The sequence below is a fragment of the Xiphias gladius genome, chromosome 6, assembly GCF_016859285.1.
Source record: "Xiphias gladius isolate SHS-SW01 ecotype Sanya breed wild chromosome 6, ASM1685928v1, whole genome shotgun sequence".
Classification (NCBI taxonomy): domain Eukaryota; kingdom Metazoa; phylum Chordata; class Actinopteri; order Istiophoriformes; family Xiphiidae; genus Xiphias; species Xiphias gladius.
This window is the reverse complement of record NC_053405.1, coordinates 17,551,624-17,567,219: the sequence shown is the minus strand read 5'-3', so window position 1 is coordinate 17,567,219 and position 15,596 is coordinate 17,551,624. Positions and strand designations below refer to the sequence as shown.

The window sequence follows — 15,596 nt, the reverse complement described above, 5'->3', positions numbered from 1 at the left end:
CAATAAAAAGCTGGGATTCACTGATACAGACCATGGATGGTACGGTCAGTCTGCTTAACTCTGCTCTTAAAAAAGGGGAACACTGCTTTGTTGAGGGTTTATTACCGATACTTGAGTGAATGTACTTTGGTGCGCAGCTTGACAAAATATTTAGAGACACTGCAGTACCATCTAGCGGTTGGAACAGGAACTGCCCGAGTACGGAAATCCATTCCGTCGGTCCAGTCCTGTTTTGTAGACGCAGCCTCTTACTCCACGTTGTCTTGGCCAGGTTTTACGGGACAGTCACCGGCGGACTTGCCTTCATTGCGGCTGCCGAGCAAACGTCAAAGCAGCTAGTCAGGCGGCGCGGCCACTGTGAGTGCAAGTCATCCTGACTAGTCTATTTCTTAATAGCTTCGGGCGGCCGTCCTGCTGTTTGCTATTAGTCAGCAGTTACAATAGCAGTCAGTGAAAGAGCGAGAGCACCTGCTTCACATTTCATCGGATCAAACACTGTTTAGCAACTTCTGAGCTAGCTACCCAAAACCACATGGATCCTCCAAACACCGACATGAACACTGAGGCGAAGATGTTGAACCACGCCAAGACTCTTAGGCTCCACACCGGGAATTTAGTCAACCGGAGTCGCCTAAAAAAGAAATGTCCAGGCTCTCCCAGCGAAGAGGTAATATAACGAAAAAATAAATCAATAAATAAACATGTCCAAATTACAAGGACGGCAGTTTTCTGACCATGGTAGCTTTTTAGCTTAGCCAGCAGGTTAACCTCAGGCTACCTGGCTAAATATTTAACCGGCTATCGATGCCAGTGTGTATTAACTGATAATAAGGCCTGCGTAACGTTGTATGAGTAATCTAGAAAGAGAGCAATAAGGTGGGAATCATTTTAAAAAGTATTTCAGATTGTACTCGTAGAGGTCCCTATTTCAAGACTTTTATCTTAGCTAAAGTGGGACAGTTGAAGAGTTTCAGTGTTCAGTTACGGTCTGGTTTATATGATAACAGCTTTATGATCCAGGCTGAGGTGATCAGTTCACAGTGAAGAACGTTTGTCGGACGCTTTTAACACAAAACTAGACCCGGATGGATCAAACGGGGGATCTGCATCACCTGCAGGCAGGTGCTCCATTGACGCCGTGTCCGGTAATACCACCCTAAAGATACGGCGGTGCCAACAAGCCGGAACTCAAAATGCAGTCAAAATCTATTGAAAAGCATAGCTTTAGCACTAGAACTGCAACATTTTTCATTGATCCCTTGATGTTTTTTTGTTTTTGTTTTGTTTTTTCTTCACATTGCATGTTCTGTCCAGCTAACAGTCTGAACCCCAAGGATTTTAAATTTAAAACAGAGAAAAAGCAGCAAATTCTCACATTTAAGGAGCTGGAACAAGTTGATGTTGGCATGTTGCTTAGTAAATGACTTAGACAATCAATCGATTATCAAAATAGTTGAAGATTATCTGCCATCTGACTAATCTGTTAATCGACCATTTGTTTTAGGACTACATAAATGTTCACAGTAGTTTTCACAAAAGTGTGTCAGCTATATCCTGAGAGAATCCGGTCAGACTTGTTGCTTTTTCGCCGGTAACATACCATTCATTGTATTAATGTTTAAAACGTCAACTGAAGTTTCCCCCTGAAGCAGGGATGTAATTTGGGTCCAGTGCTATGTGCTGCGCCCTCCATACCCTAGTCCAAAGTTGTTCTTTTTTTTTTTTCTTAACTAGGGATGCACCGAGCCGACTTTCTGTCCCAATACCAATACTGATACCTGGGCTTTGGATAACGGCTGATACCGAGCACCCATCCAATAAAACATCCAGTTGCAAGTTGCCATAGGACTCATTGGTGTAGCAGGCGTGAAACACCTCCAAACTGCTTACCCTTTGTTTCTAGCTCCCTTGATGCAGTATTAGCTGTGTAATGTATGGGTCTACGGTGCACTGCTGACACACGATGTAGTGTGCGCACACAGAGGTAAACATAGAATTACATAGAGTTGAATTGAATTGAATAGATCTGGCCGATCTATGGGGCCAATCGTCACCGGTACCCGATCCACCTATCTGAGTCAGCATCAGGACCGATAGCAGTATTGGATCAGCGCATCCCTATTTTTTACAGTCGTATGGTTGATTCAATTTCTTTGCCCCAGTTTGATTATCAAAATAATAAGGACACAGATATTATGACTTTGGCTCATTACAGATATATCTGTATTGGCATGTAGTATATGGTTATGTGTGTGGCTGACATGCCACAAAACCAGCGTATCATTCAGAAAAGTGCATTAGACGGTATTTTAGAAACATTGTTACATCGTTCATTGATCTCCTCTTGCAGGATTTTCACTTATCCTCTGTTTCAGGAGTTTTGAGTCATGACACATACATATCAAGTAGGATTCTGTAAGTACTGTTCACATCAACATCCCAGTTGTAATTATGACTGGCAAGCTTAGATTTTTCTGAAAGTTCAGATAAATATGACTCTATATCTATATCTCCAAAGTCTGCTGTTCAAGCTAATCAAGCCCAAATTTAATGGAAATAGTGCTTCATTTTAAATTCACAGTATTTTGGTTTGTTTGACATTTTCTACTGGTGTCAACACTCAAAAAAACATTTCTCACTCACCCATACACTTCTTAAACTACTGATGCAGCTGCCCCCCTCCCCCCATGCTTATTATTTAAATAGTAAATAGTTAGGCTTGGTTCAAAATAAAGCATTCTTTGGCACTTCAACTCCTCTTGTCTCCTCTCCACGTTCAACACTTGGAATCGGTTTGCGAAATTGTGACTTTATGAAGTTCGTCAAACTGATTTTATTGTTTACAACACACCGAGGCGTAGGAGTTGGCATAGAAGCTGTCCAGATGCTAGTATGGAGTCTTCTGAGAATAAAAAGCTTCTCAGCTTCAGCTGAGTTTCAGGTATCCTACCTAAAAACTATTCATGTTTTATGATTGTTAATTTAACTTCATGTTTTTCTATTTGATATTTCAGCTGCAAGACTGCATTCAAGCCACACTGAGCGACTGGTTTTCCATGACAAAGCCGCAATCCAAGGTGGGGTGACGTTTTCTGTTTCCATAATGTTTTCATGTGGTGCTGCTGGGTTCTCATTTTGGGAGTATAGTAATTCAGTCTCTCCTACATTGTGAAACCACAGCGTACACAAGTTTTTACATTGATGGTCAGTTATGGCCAGACCTGCTGTTAGACAACAACGTGCTACTACACTGTCGGGCAGTAGGATTCCAGTGCTTGGGAAAGTAAAATAACTGTAGTGACGGACATCAAAGGATGCCTCTAGGCCTACTGAAAAGAAGCTGTCATGATGAATGTTCATGCAGTGCTGACTGCCAAAGGCGCCATTCCAAATGTGTGTGTCTCTGTTGGGCTGGGTGGTGGGTGGGTATGCGTACACAGAAACTTGGCTCTGGAGTTTTTAACCATTAACTGTGATATGATTTCTAGAAAGTGGAGGCCATGGGATAATCTTGCTCATCCTAAAGTTCTGAAAAGCTTGATCCAACGTAGTGAACCACCATTTCTGCTGAACACACCCCTGCTCTGGCTGTTTCTGCTAGGCTCAGCTAATCTGTTTCAGCTTTTATCACCACGCCCTCGGGACTCAAATGGGGATGGTGGAGGAAAGAGTTGAAGTGAGGGGTCTTAAATACTTGCACATACAAAGCTTATTAGACACGTCCCCTACAGGGAAATGTGAAGAATGGGATATTTGAATCATGGAACTGAGTTCTCCTCAGGTTGTGTTTGCTGCATCTTTGCTGGCAGAAAAACATCACATGTTTTGTATTGCTGTGTAACATGTCCATATGATAAAGCTCGAAATTTTCCAGTGTTTCTGTCCTGCTGTACTAAGCCCCCTTTTAGACATACACCACGTTATGTAAATGTGATGGAAATTTAACACGTTGGTCACATGTCTAATTAAGCACAGGCAGAGTAAGAGTACAGTAATAAATGTATCTAATAAATATATCCCTTGTTATCTCTTATATAATAATAAAATCCGTTCAGTAAACCATAACGCACTGTCAGTGAGTCACTTTTGATTGCAGATCAGTTGTATGAGTTTAATAATTAGCTCATACAACCACAAAAATTAGCAGACCAGCACTTTTCAATATATGCTCGTGCACTGTCGGACATTATAAAATTGGCTGCAGAATTCTCCAACAAATGATGTGGTTGATGAGAAAATGTATTTATTGCACTTTATGCAAAGGGTCGAGTGTGTCTCGCACTCATGATGGTCATTAATTAAGGTTTCGACTGCAAAATAATTTGAAAATCCATCTGCGATGCAGCGTGTGAGGGGAAAAATAAAGCGATTTCTTGTCAAAATAAAATGATTTCTTGCCATGCAGGACTTTCCCGACACACTGGACTGCTCCATTCCCCAGGAAACAGATGCTATCACACCTGAAGAGAGAGAGGAGGTGAAGGTTTCAGGTCCGTACTGGTTTTGTAATCTGCAAGAACATTTAATCTATATAGTAACACATTCAATTAATTTTCATGCACTTTACTTGTCCAGGTTTCCTCAATCAGAGAGAAATTTGGTATGCATTGGATAAACCCGTTTTTTTTTGTTTGTTTGTTTATTAATGTCTAGAATTAAAGAAAAATATTTATTAGCCTAAATGTCACAAAAAAATGCTACTAATGAGTCGCTGTGTGTCCGTGCCTGTTTTAGAAAAACTGCGTTAGCATACAATCAAGTTCAAGCAGGGACATGGAGAATTGTTTTAGCATTTCCCTGCTTGAACCGACTGACTAATCAGAGCATCTCTACTTCACAACCGGCTGAATGAAGAATAAATAAATTAGTAAATAAGTATTACCAATGATTTAAAAACAACTTCAGTATATGGGAGGTGACATGTTTATGGTTGCCTTGTTCTTGCAGTCAAGCTGTTCCTCTGTGAGTCGGGTCAGTCCTCTATAAGAGATGCAGTGGAGATGGGTGAGCTTTAAACCTCCTCAGCAAAAGTTTAATATGCCCTAAACATTAAAAACAATTGATGTGAGCCTTTTTTTCCCTTTTAAAAAAAATTGATCTTTACTCATGTTACAGCGTTGTTTGTCTCTCATCCCTAGCCTGCCAGACACTGGCAGTGTCCCAGCTTGACTCTGTTATCATAGCGCCACCTGGGCTCCAGGAGGGTGACAGCCAAACTTTGGCTCACCTTCAGCCAGCGTGGGAGGAGCTGGAGACCCTGGTCAGGAGCCAGCGGATTGCTGCCATTGGCACCTCTGACCTGGACAAAGATCTGCTGGAACAGCTCTACAACTGGGCTCAGGTCAGTGGCGAATCTTGTGTGTGTGAGGTTTAATTAGTGTCATCTTCAGAGGTGACAGTGATTTTGACTCCTTATAATAGGAGAGGAACGTGTTTTCTGTTATGAGCTTTGGCCAGTGTACCACTGACAGAGCTGATCCATGGGTCATTTTCCATGTTGAACTAAATGAAGCCAGTCACTGATCGTGTTCCCTCTCTTGGACCAGGTGAAACCCAGCAGTAACCAGGTCAACCTGGCCTCCTGCTGTGTGATGCCTCCTGACCTGACAGCCTTTGCTAAGGAGTTTGACATCCAGCTGCTCACACACAATGATCCCAAAGGTGAAAGAATTTTTTTCCCCCTGCCAGTCAGATGGGTTTGTTTGATTTTTGTTATCAATCCAGACCTGCACTTTATTATGATTGTGCAAAACGGGAAGTTTCTAAATGCCAAAATGTTTATTGAGAGTGTGTCCCAAATGAAATGCTCTCAATGCTTGGTAAAACATTAAAGGATGAGTTTTGTGATATTCTGTACTTTTCTTTTTCTCAAAAGACCACAGCCAACAATGAACTGATCCTACTAACAAGTTGGGAAGTTGTCAATTGTCTGTGTAGCCAAAGCAAAATATAAAATATAAAAGTATATATCTGTGACCCATATTTAGAGATTTACTTACCAAATATGGGTTTGGGGCTGAGAGCCACCGACAAGACAGGGCAGGACAGGAAGTCAGAAAGTACTGAGAAAAGTATTTAGTATTTTCATGGGTTTTGCTGACAGTATGAATATTATAGAAAAACACCAACCTTGTCCTTTAAGTTTTTTCTTAAAAAATAAATAAATAAATTAACGCATTGCAGTTGGGATCATCTGCAGCATCAGTGGATCTCATTTTTATGTGCTTTGCATAGTGTAAGCTGCATAGTTCACATGTACCTGTGTTTTGTCTCTGGAGTTTTAAACTGCTCCTCTCTTGGCCTCATGTTTCCATCTTCAGAGCTGATGTCAGCAGCCACCTTCCAGGAGGCGGTGCAGGAGGGAACACAGGACCTGAACATCGCTGACTGGAGGCTGGAGTGGGTCCTGCGCTACTCCATTATTGTCAAGAGCAGGGGCATCATCAAGTCTAAGGGCTACCTTGTCAGTGCGAGGAAGGCGAACCCCTAGCACACCCCACCAGAGAAGAAGACAAAGGGATGAAGCCATTTTCCTCCTTCTTCATTCACATACACACACACTCTCAGCTTTGAATACTGGAAGCTGCAAACCAAAATGAGTCGTGAAGTCATGTTTTATCTTACAGATAAACATGTTCTTCATCTGTGATCTGTTCAGTTTAATAGATGCATGTATTCATTACCATAGTCTCAGTGAGATCAAAAGTAGGACATGAACATGCAAGATCAACCCCAGTGTCTGTTTTGAGAGAGAAGACTGTGAAATTGCCTTTCACTGATGGTGGCTCTCACAATGACCAGTACACTGATAGATCGGCCATTTACCAACACAGTAGAGGCTGCTTAAATGAGGGAAAATGTTGGTTGCTAAACTTTGATCCAAGGTGAAGGTTTCCTAACCTTGTTCTGATGTGAAGTGCCTCTCAACTTTTCCTCCTTTTTATCTTAATACCTGCTTTGTCTCCACTGTGTGAATTGTGTGAATCAAACTTTAGACATGTAAGTCTGTATTAAAATATTGATAGGTAAAGCAAAAGAAAACGGTACGAATCTATTGTTTTTAGTACAGAATTATTCCAAACATTTTGAAGGAAAAATGAAACTCCAAATAGTATGAAAAAAGTCTGATACTATTCAAGCAGTTTTGATTGTTCCTGCGGTATATAAAACCATTTGCATTCCACATTTGAGAAAAATGATGCACTAATTCAGACCCTACTACATATGAGCTGTTTATTTTATGATGAAGATTGAATTAGCCTTGAACTGGCAAAACAGAAAATTATGTGAGTATACAGTATATAACTTTATTGTGTCATGCTTTTTTTTTTTTTTTTCTAACCACATGCGGTTTTTGACGATGCATTGAAATGTTTTCTCCTCCATGCTCGTGATTAATTTGAGGGTTGAGAGTAGAGCAGTATTTTGAGACTGACATAAATAGCAGGTAGGTGTCATTTATATGTGTTATTATAACACTGGAATCTCTGTCAATGAGATGAAAAAAATTGTTAATGCTGAGGAATTAGTTTTTATTTATGAATCATGCTTGTTTTTCCAGACAGGGTCCAGTGAATCTCATGAAGACAAATGATCTGTTGTACAGTAAACATATTAAATGTTGTCATATATCTGTATATCATGAACTGGCTTTATTAAAATGATGAAATGCATTTTTCTACTGTCAACAGTGGTTTAAAATATTTAAATTATGGGATAGTGTGAGTGTTTGGCAATACAATCAAGTTTTTGATGTCATAAAGAAACAGAAAAAAAATTGTTTTTCAACTGTTTCACACTCTTTCTGAACCAACAGGCTTTTGAACCAGTTACAGTGAACTCATCATGCCCTGATTCGGTTGAACTGAAAAGACCCAAAAACTGGTGAATAGTTTCCTCCGGCAGAATATGCGATGGCCTAAATTTGTGTATAAATCTGAAGTTATTAAAAATAGTTTTTTTTAGCGCCACCCAAGCTCTCAGCTGAGTCATAAGCATACTGAGAAATTGTCTTATTTATAAGTATACATTTATAAGTAATTTTGATTGTTCAGAAATGGTGTTTGTGTTTATTGTTAACTGAAAGGTTATGATTCACAGTTGAGTATTCATGAATTGCGCCATTGGGCCTCTTTGGTAACATCTCCAATGCAGTATTTGCAACAGTATTTTTTAAAGTCTGGTGTCTTTACTTCAGTAAAATGCCTGAGTACGTCTGAATACTCCCTCCAACAGTAGCCCCTTTGCTGAAATAAGTAATAAGTATAAAAAAAAGTAACTAAATCACTGTGGAAAACAAAGTCACATTTAAATTACCGACTCCTGAGTTGAAGTTGTGTCTATGGTTGGCACACAGCTTCTGCGATCGTCTGCTCGGGCCTGCGTGTTATTTCCGTGAATCGATTAGTCGAGTCTAGCCTTCACAACGGAAGTGAGGGCTAGGAGCTAGCAGCGTACAAGATGGTGGCCACCAGGAGAGGGGTTCGCGTGAGCTCTCCTGCTAAAACAAACCCCGAGCAGTCGTCCGACGTCCCGGTACGTGTGAAAGAGAGATGTCATTTAAACGTGTAAATGCGCAGAGATCGTGTAAAGGTTCAGCCCGAGGTGAATGAAGCATGTCCACGTGTGTCGCCACGCCAGAGTGGAGATACACGTGGACACCATCAATCTGTCTTCTGTGCAGTTTGTAAATGTTTGGATGATGTTGTTAAAACTTATCTCAAACTGATCCAATACTTGTGGTTTATAAGCATAAACTAGTAGAAGGATCAGACTTGGGACTGGACAAGCAATGCGTGTATTTTAACAGAAAATGCGATAAAAGCCAAGTCAATCTTAGGATCTACACTTCACGCAGATGTTTGTGTAGCATGTCCATGCAGATGCAGTCAGTGGAGGACTCAAAACTTCAGCCAAAGAAATCAGTTGATCCATTTTCAGATCCTGCTGCAGTGCAGCCGAGAGGAGTACAAAAACATTTAAATGCCCTTCTAACTTCGGTTCTGTTCTCAATTTAAAAAACAGGACTCTTGTGAGATCTACTGAAGCAACAAATATGCCTAAACTGCAGACAAGATGTAAGATATATTGGCTGTTTTGTTTTTTCCCCTAAAACCGCTTTATTTACAAACATAAAAAAAAGTGCAAGTCCCTTGTGACTGACCAAAGGGGGGCAACCTACGCTCAGGCACAGGTGTACAGTGATGAGTCCCCAAGTCCTCACCTGTTCTGAACGTCAGAGCACTATGATACATGTAGATGGAGGAGCATACATTACATACAGTTCTCTTAAGGTCTTTTGTGAGATCCTCAACATGTAATTTGAAAGATAATTTATCATCCAGTGTGTATAAGGTTTTTTTTTTTGTTTTTTTTTAGCATGTAATACAAGTTTGAGATGAATAAGAACGTGTTGTAATGTCCTTACACTGCCTGCCAGTCTATCTTAAAGTTAGATTTTAAGATTCTACCCTACTAATTACTGTTAACGCAGTTCACAGCCTGGTCTCAGATTTTGAGTTAGTTTCAGTATTCTACATTTTTTCATATTTAAAAAACAACAACCACCACAAAATCAATAATAAATAGATCCTACTAACATGAATTGTCTGTGTAACCAAAGTCTGAAACAGCGTATTCCTCTATGGCATAGAGCTCCATTATGTTCCATAAACTATTAAAAACAGGGAACTGAGAAACACTGCTGGATCAAGTGACGTGTTCCTTCATTATCACAGTCACAGTAGAGCACTATATTTTGTAATAAAACACAGCTGAGAATAGTCCCCAATAAATACAATACTTCTGTGTGATTAACATTTGCTTACACTTTATAACTCTGCCACAGACAGGGAGGTGAAGTCAGAAAGAGTTTTTAAGAGACAGAGTAACACACTGTTGGTTGTGGTCTTTGTTGATTATAAGAAAACAACAGAATAACAGACACCCTATCGTTTGAGATACATTCTGCCCTGGAACCACCTTTTTACTGACTTTGTCTTCTTCCTGCCACACAGGCCACTCCTTCCACTGGTCGGAGAACCAGGAGGGCTGCTAAGCAAGCAGAGAGTCCTACCCATCATGTCCCGGTGGAGACAAGCAGTCAGCTTGAGAAAAGCGAGGGGGGACCTCCAGTATCTCCACCAACCTCCTTGATGAAAAGATGCACCCGAGCTTCCAGACTTCACAGTCCAGAGCAGCCCTCCACACCAGTGGGCTCCACCCATGAAGCAGACATCTCAGACCTGGAGTCCTGCTGTTCTACATTGTCCGACATCGAACCACTAGGCACACGCACGAGAGGCAGGAGGAGACCGCCCCGTGCAGTAAGTCAGGAAGATGAGGAGATATCTGAGGTAGAGTCGTGTTCTTCTGCAGTATCTGCATCGAAAGCTGGCCAAGTTAGTCGCCGGAGCACAAGGAGGAAAACAGCTCCTGAACGTTCTGACCCAGCTCGTGTTGGAGCAGGAGATGTCAAAGTTGACCAGGTGCTGGAGACCCAGTTCTGCAGCTCTGTGGTGTCCGAATCCAAGAGAGTCACCAGAAGTCAGAGAAAAACTGCTCGCACCAGATCGTCTGCCAAACAACAAACTGAGGACTCAGAGGTGTCAGATGCTGACAGCTGCACATCTAGCATTTCAGGAGCTGAAGTTTCTAAGTCCACCACCCGCAGAGCCATGAAATCCAGAAGGCAAGCAAATCACATCCCCCTACACTTAGACGAGGTCTCGGAATGCTCTCACTCCCCTGCCCCGACAGGTCGACAGACCAGGGCAGCAAGAGGGAAGGCGCAAGCCACTGTTAATGTTAGTGAAACCCCATCTTGTGACTCTGAAGGGTTTGAGTCTGGGCCCACTTATAGTATGACCACTCGTAGGCGGGGCAAGACCCACTCCACAGGTCCCAAAGCCGTAGACTCTGACTCTGAGCTGACGGACGTGCATTCCCCAATGGGTAGCCCCTGCTCCACACGAGGCAGAGGAACTCCCTGCAGCAGCCGCACAGGCTCGGGGAACAGCATTCGAGGCAATCAAGTGTCAAGACGCTCAGTCAAAGACTTTTGTATTGTTCTAGAAAAAGCTGGAGCGCCGATTGAAGAGGACAGTTCATTAAATGACTCTAGGTTAGAAAGCACGGTGATTGCCGAGGACGCGGACTGCACACTATTGGAGGAACCTGAGAGCCAAACGCCTGAAGAAAAAGAAGGGGTGAGTAGTGCTGATATCACATCAAATGAGGCAGATACAAAAAGAGTGGAAAAGGGAGACAAGGAAGTTGGTAGTGAGCCTGCAGTGATGGCCAAAGACCAGCAGGAGGAGCCGTCTGCTGAAAATAAAGACGAGGACACTTCAGAGGTGGAAATGATGCAGGAAATGATCCAGTCATCAGAGCCATTAAAGCCTTGCCAATCAGTTAGAGTAACAATATGTGAGAAGGCTTCTGAAATCACTGAGGCGAAGGGCAAAGCCATGGAAGTAGCAGATGTGGAGACCCACTCATCACTGGAAGGTAAGGCTGTGGATGAGGATGCAGTCATAGAAACCTGGCCCAGTGTAGAAGAGAAAATGGAAGGCAGCACACTGAACACAGATGCTAAGCAGGTGGTTAACTCTGGTGAGGACGAAGTCAAGTCCATTCTGGTAACGTCTAGCCAGCAGCACAAGATCACAGTGGACTCTGACTCTGAACAGCGACCTAAAGACGTCACTGTCCAGAATACAAGAGTAATCAGCCTGCTGGAGAGCAGCGATGATGAAGATGAATTTGCTGAAGAGGAGGAGAGGGAAGTTTCTGGAGAGGAGGAGGAGGAGGAGGAGGAGGAGGTTTTGAGGCACAGGGAGAAAGAGGAGGAGAGAGGAGCACCTTCCAAGAAGTCAGAAGCAGAAGCTGCATCAGTTGATGGACTGTTTATGATTGACACGAGGCCCGGACAAGCGGCCGATGAACATTACTACAAGGAGAGACCAACAGACGAACAAGAGGAGGGAAAAAATAGAGAAGTTGAACATGAGGAACAAGATGAGGAGTTTGTGGATGAGGAGGGGGATGATGATGATGATGATGAAGATGCAAAAATCCTCTTCTCCAGTCGAAATCCTCAGCTGTAAGTATATGAAAAGCGACAGCCTCAGACTGCTTCATTCACTTAAGAATACACACGAGAAATGTAAATGTCGAGTTATCCCCAACATGTGACTGTTTAAAGGATAAAACTTGCTTTATGCAGTATTTTTCATATTGTCAGCAAATGCTGTTAAAGGAATAGTTTGAGATTTTGGGAAATATGCTTTCTTATTTATTTATTTTTCTTTTTTTAACTGAGGGTTAGATGAGAAGATCAAGAGTAAGACATATCTGGTTCTAGAGCAAGATGTATCCAGAAGGGTTGAAGAGTGGGTAAAATTTCGGTTGACCGAGATTTTCTTTGATTGACAACAGCCCTACTATCCTGTGTCTGGCTCTCAGCTCTAAGACCATTCTTACTTAAGACCTAAGTCTTTGAAAACAGGCCACAAATATAAAGATGATATTTTTTTTTAAAAGAGAAAATAATTACCTACTCTGTAGTTTTTGGCAAATGTTACTGAGTAACAGTAAATACAGCATTTGTTGGGGACTATTTTTAGTTGCGGATGAATATACATTTGGTGCTCTAGTGAGTATTTATGTCAGCACAAGTCAGGACAGTGTATGTAGGATTGACTCAAAATAAGTGCCCGTGTTCATTGTAAGGAAGTCACGTAATCTAGTGCTATAGTGTGGCTCACTAATGTGTTTTTAATAGCTTTTGAACAACAAGGGAGCGACATGGCACAGATGAATAAGACATATCAGGCTTTAGACACACAAACAACAATTGTTGGTTTTGGGCTTTTCATTGGCTTTGCTGGCAAAAAAAAAAAATACAGAATATCAACAGACTTTATCCTTAAAATGCTGAGCACATATAGACAGTGCAGCCACACTCTTCAGACACATCATTATTATATTTTATTATAACGCTGTGCAGAGGTGAGAAATGAGACATGACTGCTCCTCCTGAGGAATTTTCTCTTTGCCAATTTGTTTCAGGAAAGAGTTGTCCAGCCGCATTGACCCCGGCATCAGAGTGAAGGAGCTTGGGGGTTTATACATCAATTTTGATGGCAGCAAATCAAAACTTGTCTCAAGTTCTCTGCAAAAACTAAAGGAAAAGAAGATCCAAGATGAGGTAAATAGGTGATTGATTTTTTTCCCCTTTGCAGGTGATCTGTGGTGCAGAATGAATAATGAACTTTATAGTTATGCAAGGACAAGTAAATCCACTATCACCTGAGATGGTTTTATTCATGGTATCCCTCCAATTCTTTTTGACTATGGCCCTTTATCTCTGATAAGTGGAGTGTTGACAGAGTTGATGCTTTGCAGTGTCAAGTTTTTGTTGTGGTCCACAGGTGATGAAGAAGAGTGTGATTGGACCAGACTTTGAAAAGAAGGATGCAGTGCCTCCATACAGTGAATCCAAACAAGCCTTAAAGCTGAAACACAGAGTAGGTTTAACAAAGTAATGCTTTGGTTTATAGATGGTCTGTGCTACTATCTACTAGATGTTTATCACTTCTATCATATATCATTCGTGAAATCAGTTATGATGCCCAGCATGTACACTGTAGTCATCAATACTCTATCGTAGCAGTTTTTATCCCAACTCCGTGCATCCAGTGCTTCTAAAATGCTTTTGAAATAACTGAAGTCATTGTGTTTCCCAGGCAGAGAGAGAGAAATCAACAGGAGATGGTTGGTTTAATATGAAAGCCCCTGAGATTTCTGAGGAGCTGAAAGGAAGCCTCCAGGTCCTGAAGATGAGAGGCTCCATGGACCCCAAGAGGTTCTACAAGAAGAATGACAGAGATGGCTTTCCCAAGTATTTTCAGGTCAGTAAAAAAAGAAAAAAAAAAGATCGGATTTTCTCCCAATAACAACCAAATTGTTACAATTATTTATAACCATGGTTATAAATCTTTATTTTTCATCCTTGCAAAGATTTGTAGATTGAATAAACAACTGCATGAAGGTACAAATATAGTCTGTGACACTCAAGAATTTTGCTTTTATATTATCAACATCAAACTTTCAAAGTTTTTTATGTGTACGTTTGTCTATATGTGATACAGGTTGGTACAGTGGTGGACAGTGCAGCTGACTTTTATCATTCCCGGATTCCCAAGAAAAAGAGGAAGAGAACCATGGTGGAGGAGCTGATGGCTGATGCTGAGTTCAGACAGTAAGTTGAGTCACACAGCCAAACCGCATCGGTGGATGTGGCGTGTTTGTCACCTCTCTGGCACGGTTTCGGTGTCCACCGGAAGTGTCGGAGACGCGGTGTGTCTTCAGGCAGCCTTTACCTCTCTCAATTTCTTTCTCACTTCAAATGAAAACTCATTTTAAGCAATATTTGATCCCTTAAAGAAAAGCCACTCCCACAGATAGCTTACCAACAGCAGTTGTTTCTGTATTAGCAGGAATACATTTTACATTTATTTTGTATGCAGGTGTACAGCCTATATTTGTACACTGATTTTAAGTGAGTATGAAGACGAATATAAATGTATTTGATCTAGTATGTAAAACTAGTGGAATGGAGAAAAGAGCATCATGCATCTGGTCTACACTAACACTTTGGTAATTGGCTTTAACAGCTAAATATGTTCACACTGATACTGCTCATCTCTATCTGTTAGACTCAATATTATTAGTTTGTGTATACCTGTAAACAGGGTGTAGGCAACACAGTGTAGTTTGCTCTACAATATATTGTCATGTGTACCAAGTGTGTAGATGTACTGAATTAAATGGTGTGCAGGGAACAACAGCTGAAATATTTGAAGTAACCTTGCATAAAGATACGTTGTGCAAAAGAATTAAGCAAAGTAACAATTATTATTCACCACATCCTTTGCATCAACTTTGAAAAATGCAAACATATAAAATATATTTTTGTCTTCTCTCACCAGCAACAACAAAAAGAAATACCAGCAAATCGTGACAGAGAAAGCAGCACAGGGAGCTGGCAAGAAGAACAAAAAGAAGAATAAATTCCATAAAAAGTAAATCTGAAGACTCTGAGTGGACTTTCACAGATACTGGTTTCATCTCTAGCTCTTCAACAGGAGATTGGTTGCTGTTGACGATTGGAATCAGCAATTGTATTTTGGGACTTAAACATGAAGCTTCACTGAATCCTTCTCATTCACAAACCGTCATCTCTTCAGATGGATTGAGTTTATTTGTCTACATGGAGAAACTATCTAAAAAAGGATGGTACAAATCAAGTTGATTCAGTCATTACTTTGTACAATTATCTAAATATGGTGTACATCTTTATATTTACAATGGAAACAAACACATTTTTAATCATATTGACCTGTACAAACATATTGCTGTGCAGTAATCATTGTCATTCAAAAAATACATGCATCTACATTAAAATATTTTCTTTTGACTGGCACCAATGTTTGTAATGGTTCTCCTAAATTAAACCCATCACATTCTGAAAATAAAGTTTGTCCTGTAGGATGAAACATTACTATCATTGTCATTTATGACAAAAACAGAAA

General features: G+C 41.0%; 2 protein-coding genes across 3 annotated transcripts; both read left to right on the top strand.

The window, feature by feature from the left end:
• The first annotated feature begins 273 nt into the window (after window positions 1-273).
• gclm (glutamate-cysteine ligase, modifier subunit) lies at window positions 274-7,655 on the top strand. The gene is made up of 7 exons (XM_040127754.1): window positions 274-667; window positions 3,015-3,077; window positions 4,406-4,490; window positions 4,948-5,004; window positions 5,139-5,341; window positions 5,547-5,661; window positions 6,321-7,655. The coding sequence occupies exons 1-7, from the start codon at window positions 533-535 to the stop codon at window positions 6,488-6,490; spliced, it is 828 nt and encodes a 275-aa protein (XP_039983688.1). The 5' UTR covers window positions 274-532; the 3' UTR covers window positions 6,491-7,655.
• A 724-nt stretch (window positions 7,656-8,379) lies between these two features.
• dnttip2 (deoxynucleotidyltransferase, terminal, interacting protein 2) lies at window positions 8,380-15,560 on the top strand. Of its 2 annotated transcripts, none has more exons than XM_040128423.1 (7): window positions 8,380-8,535; window positions 10,017-12,103; window positions 13,072-13,210; window positions 13,434-13,529; window positions 13,749-13,913; window positions 14,154-14,263; window positions 14,994-15,560. In XM_040128423.1, exons 1-7 carry the CDS (start codon window positions 8,461-8,463, stop codon window positions 15,088-15,090), a joined length of 2,769 nt encoding a protein of 922 aa, XP_039984357.1. In that variant the 5' UTR covers window positions 8,380-8,460; the 3' UTR covers window positions 15,091-15,560. The 2 variants fall into 2 exon arrangements, with proteins under 2 accessions (XP_039984357.1, XP_039984358.1); XM_040128424.1 differs by having other exon boundaries at window positions 8,492-8,604.
• Window positions 15,561-15,596: the final 36 nt, after the last annotated feature.

Coding starts and splice junctions, on each gene's coding strand:
- gclm (XM_040127754.1), top strand. CDS start 533: ATGGATCCTCCAAACACCGACATGAACACTGAGGCGAAGATGTTGAAC. Junction 668..3,014: donor CAGGCTCTCCCAGCGAAGAG/GTAATATAACGA, acceptor TTGATATTTCAG/CTGCAAGACTGCATTCAAGC. Junction 5,662..6,320: donor CACACACAATGATCCCAAAG/GTGAAAGAATTT, acceptor TTCCATCTTCAG/AGCTGATGTCAGCAGCCACC.
- dnttip2 (XM_040128423.1), top strand. CDS start 8,461: ATGGTGGCCACCAGGAGAGGGGTTCGCGTGAGCTCTCCTGCTAAAACA. Junction 13,914..14,153: donor GCTTTCCCAAGTATTTTCAG/GTCAGTAAAAAA, acceptor TATGTGATACAG/GTTGGTACAGTGGTGGACAG. Junction 14,264..14,993: donor GCTGATGCTGAGTTCAGACA/GTAAGTTGAGTC, acceptor TTCTCTCACCAG/CAACAACAAAAAGAAATACC.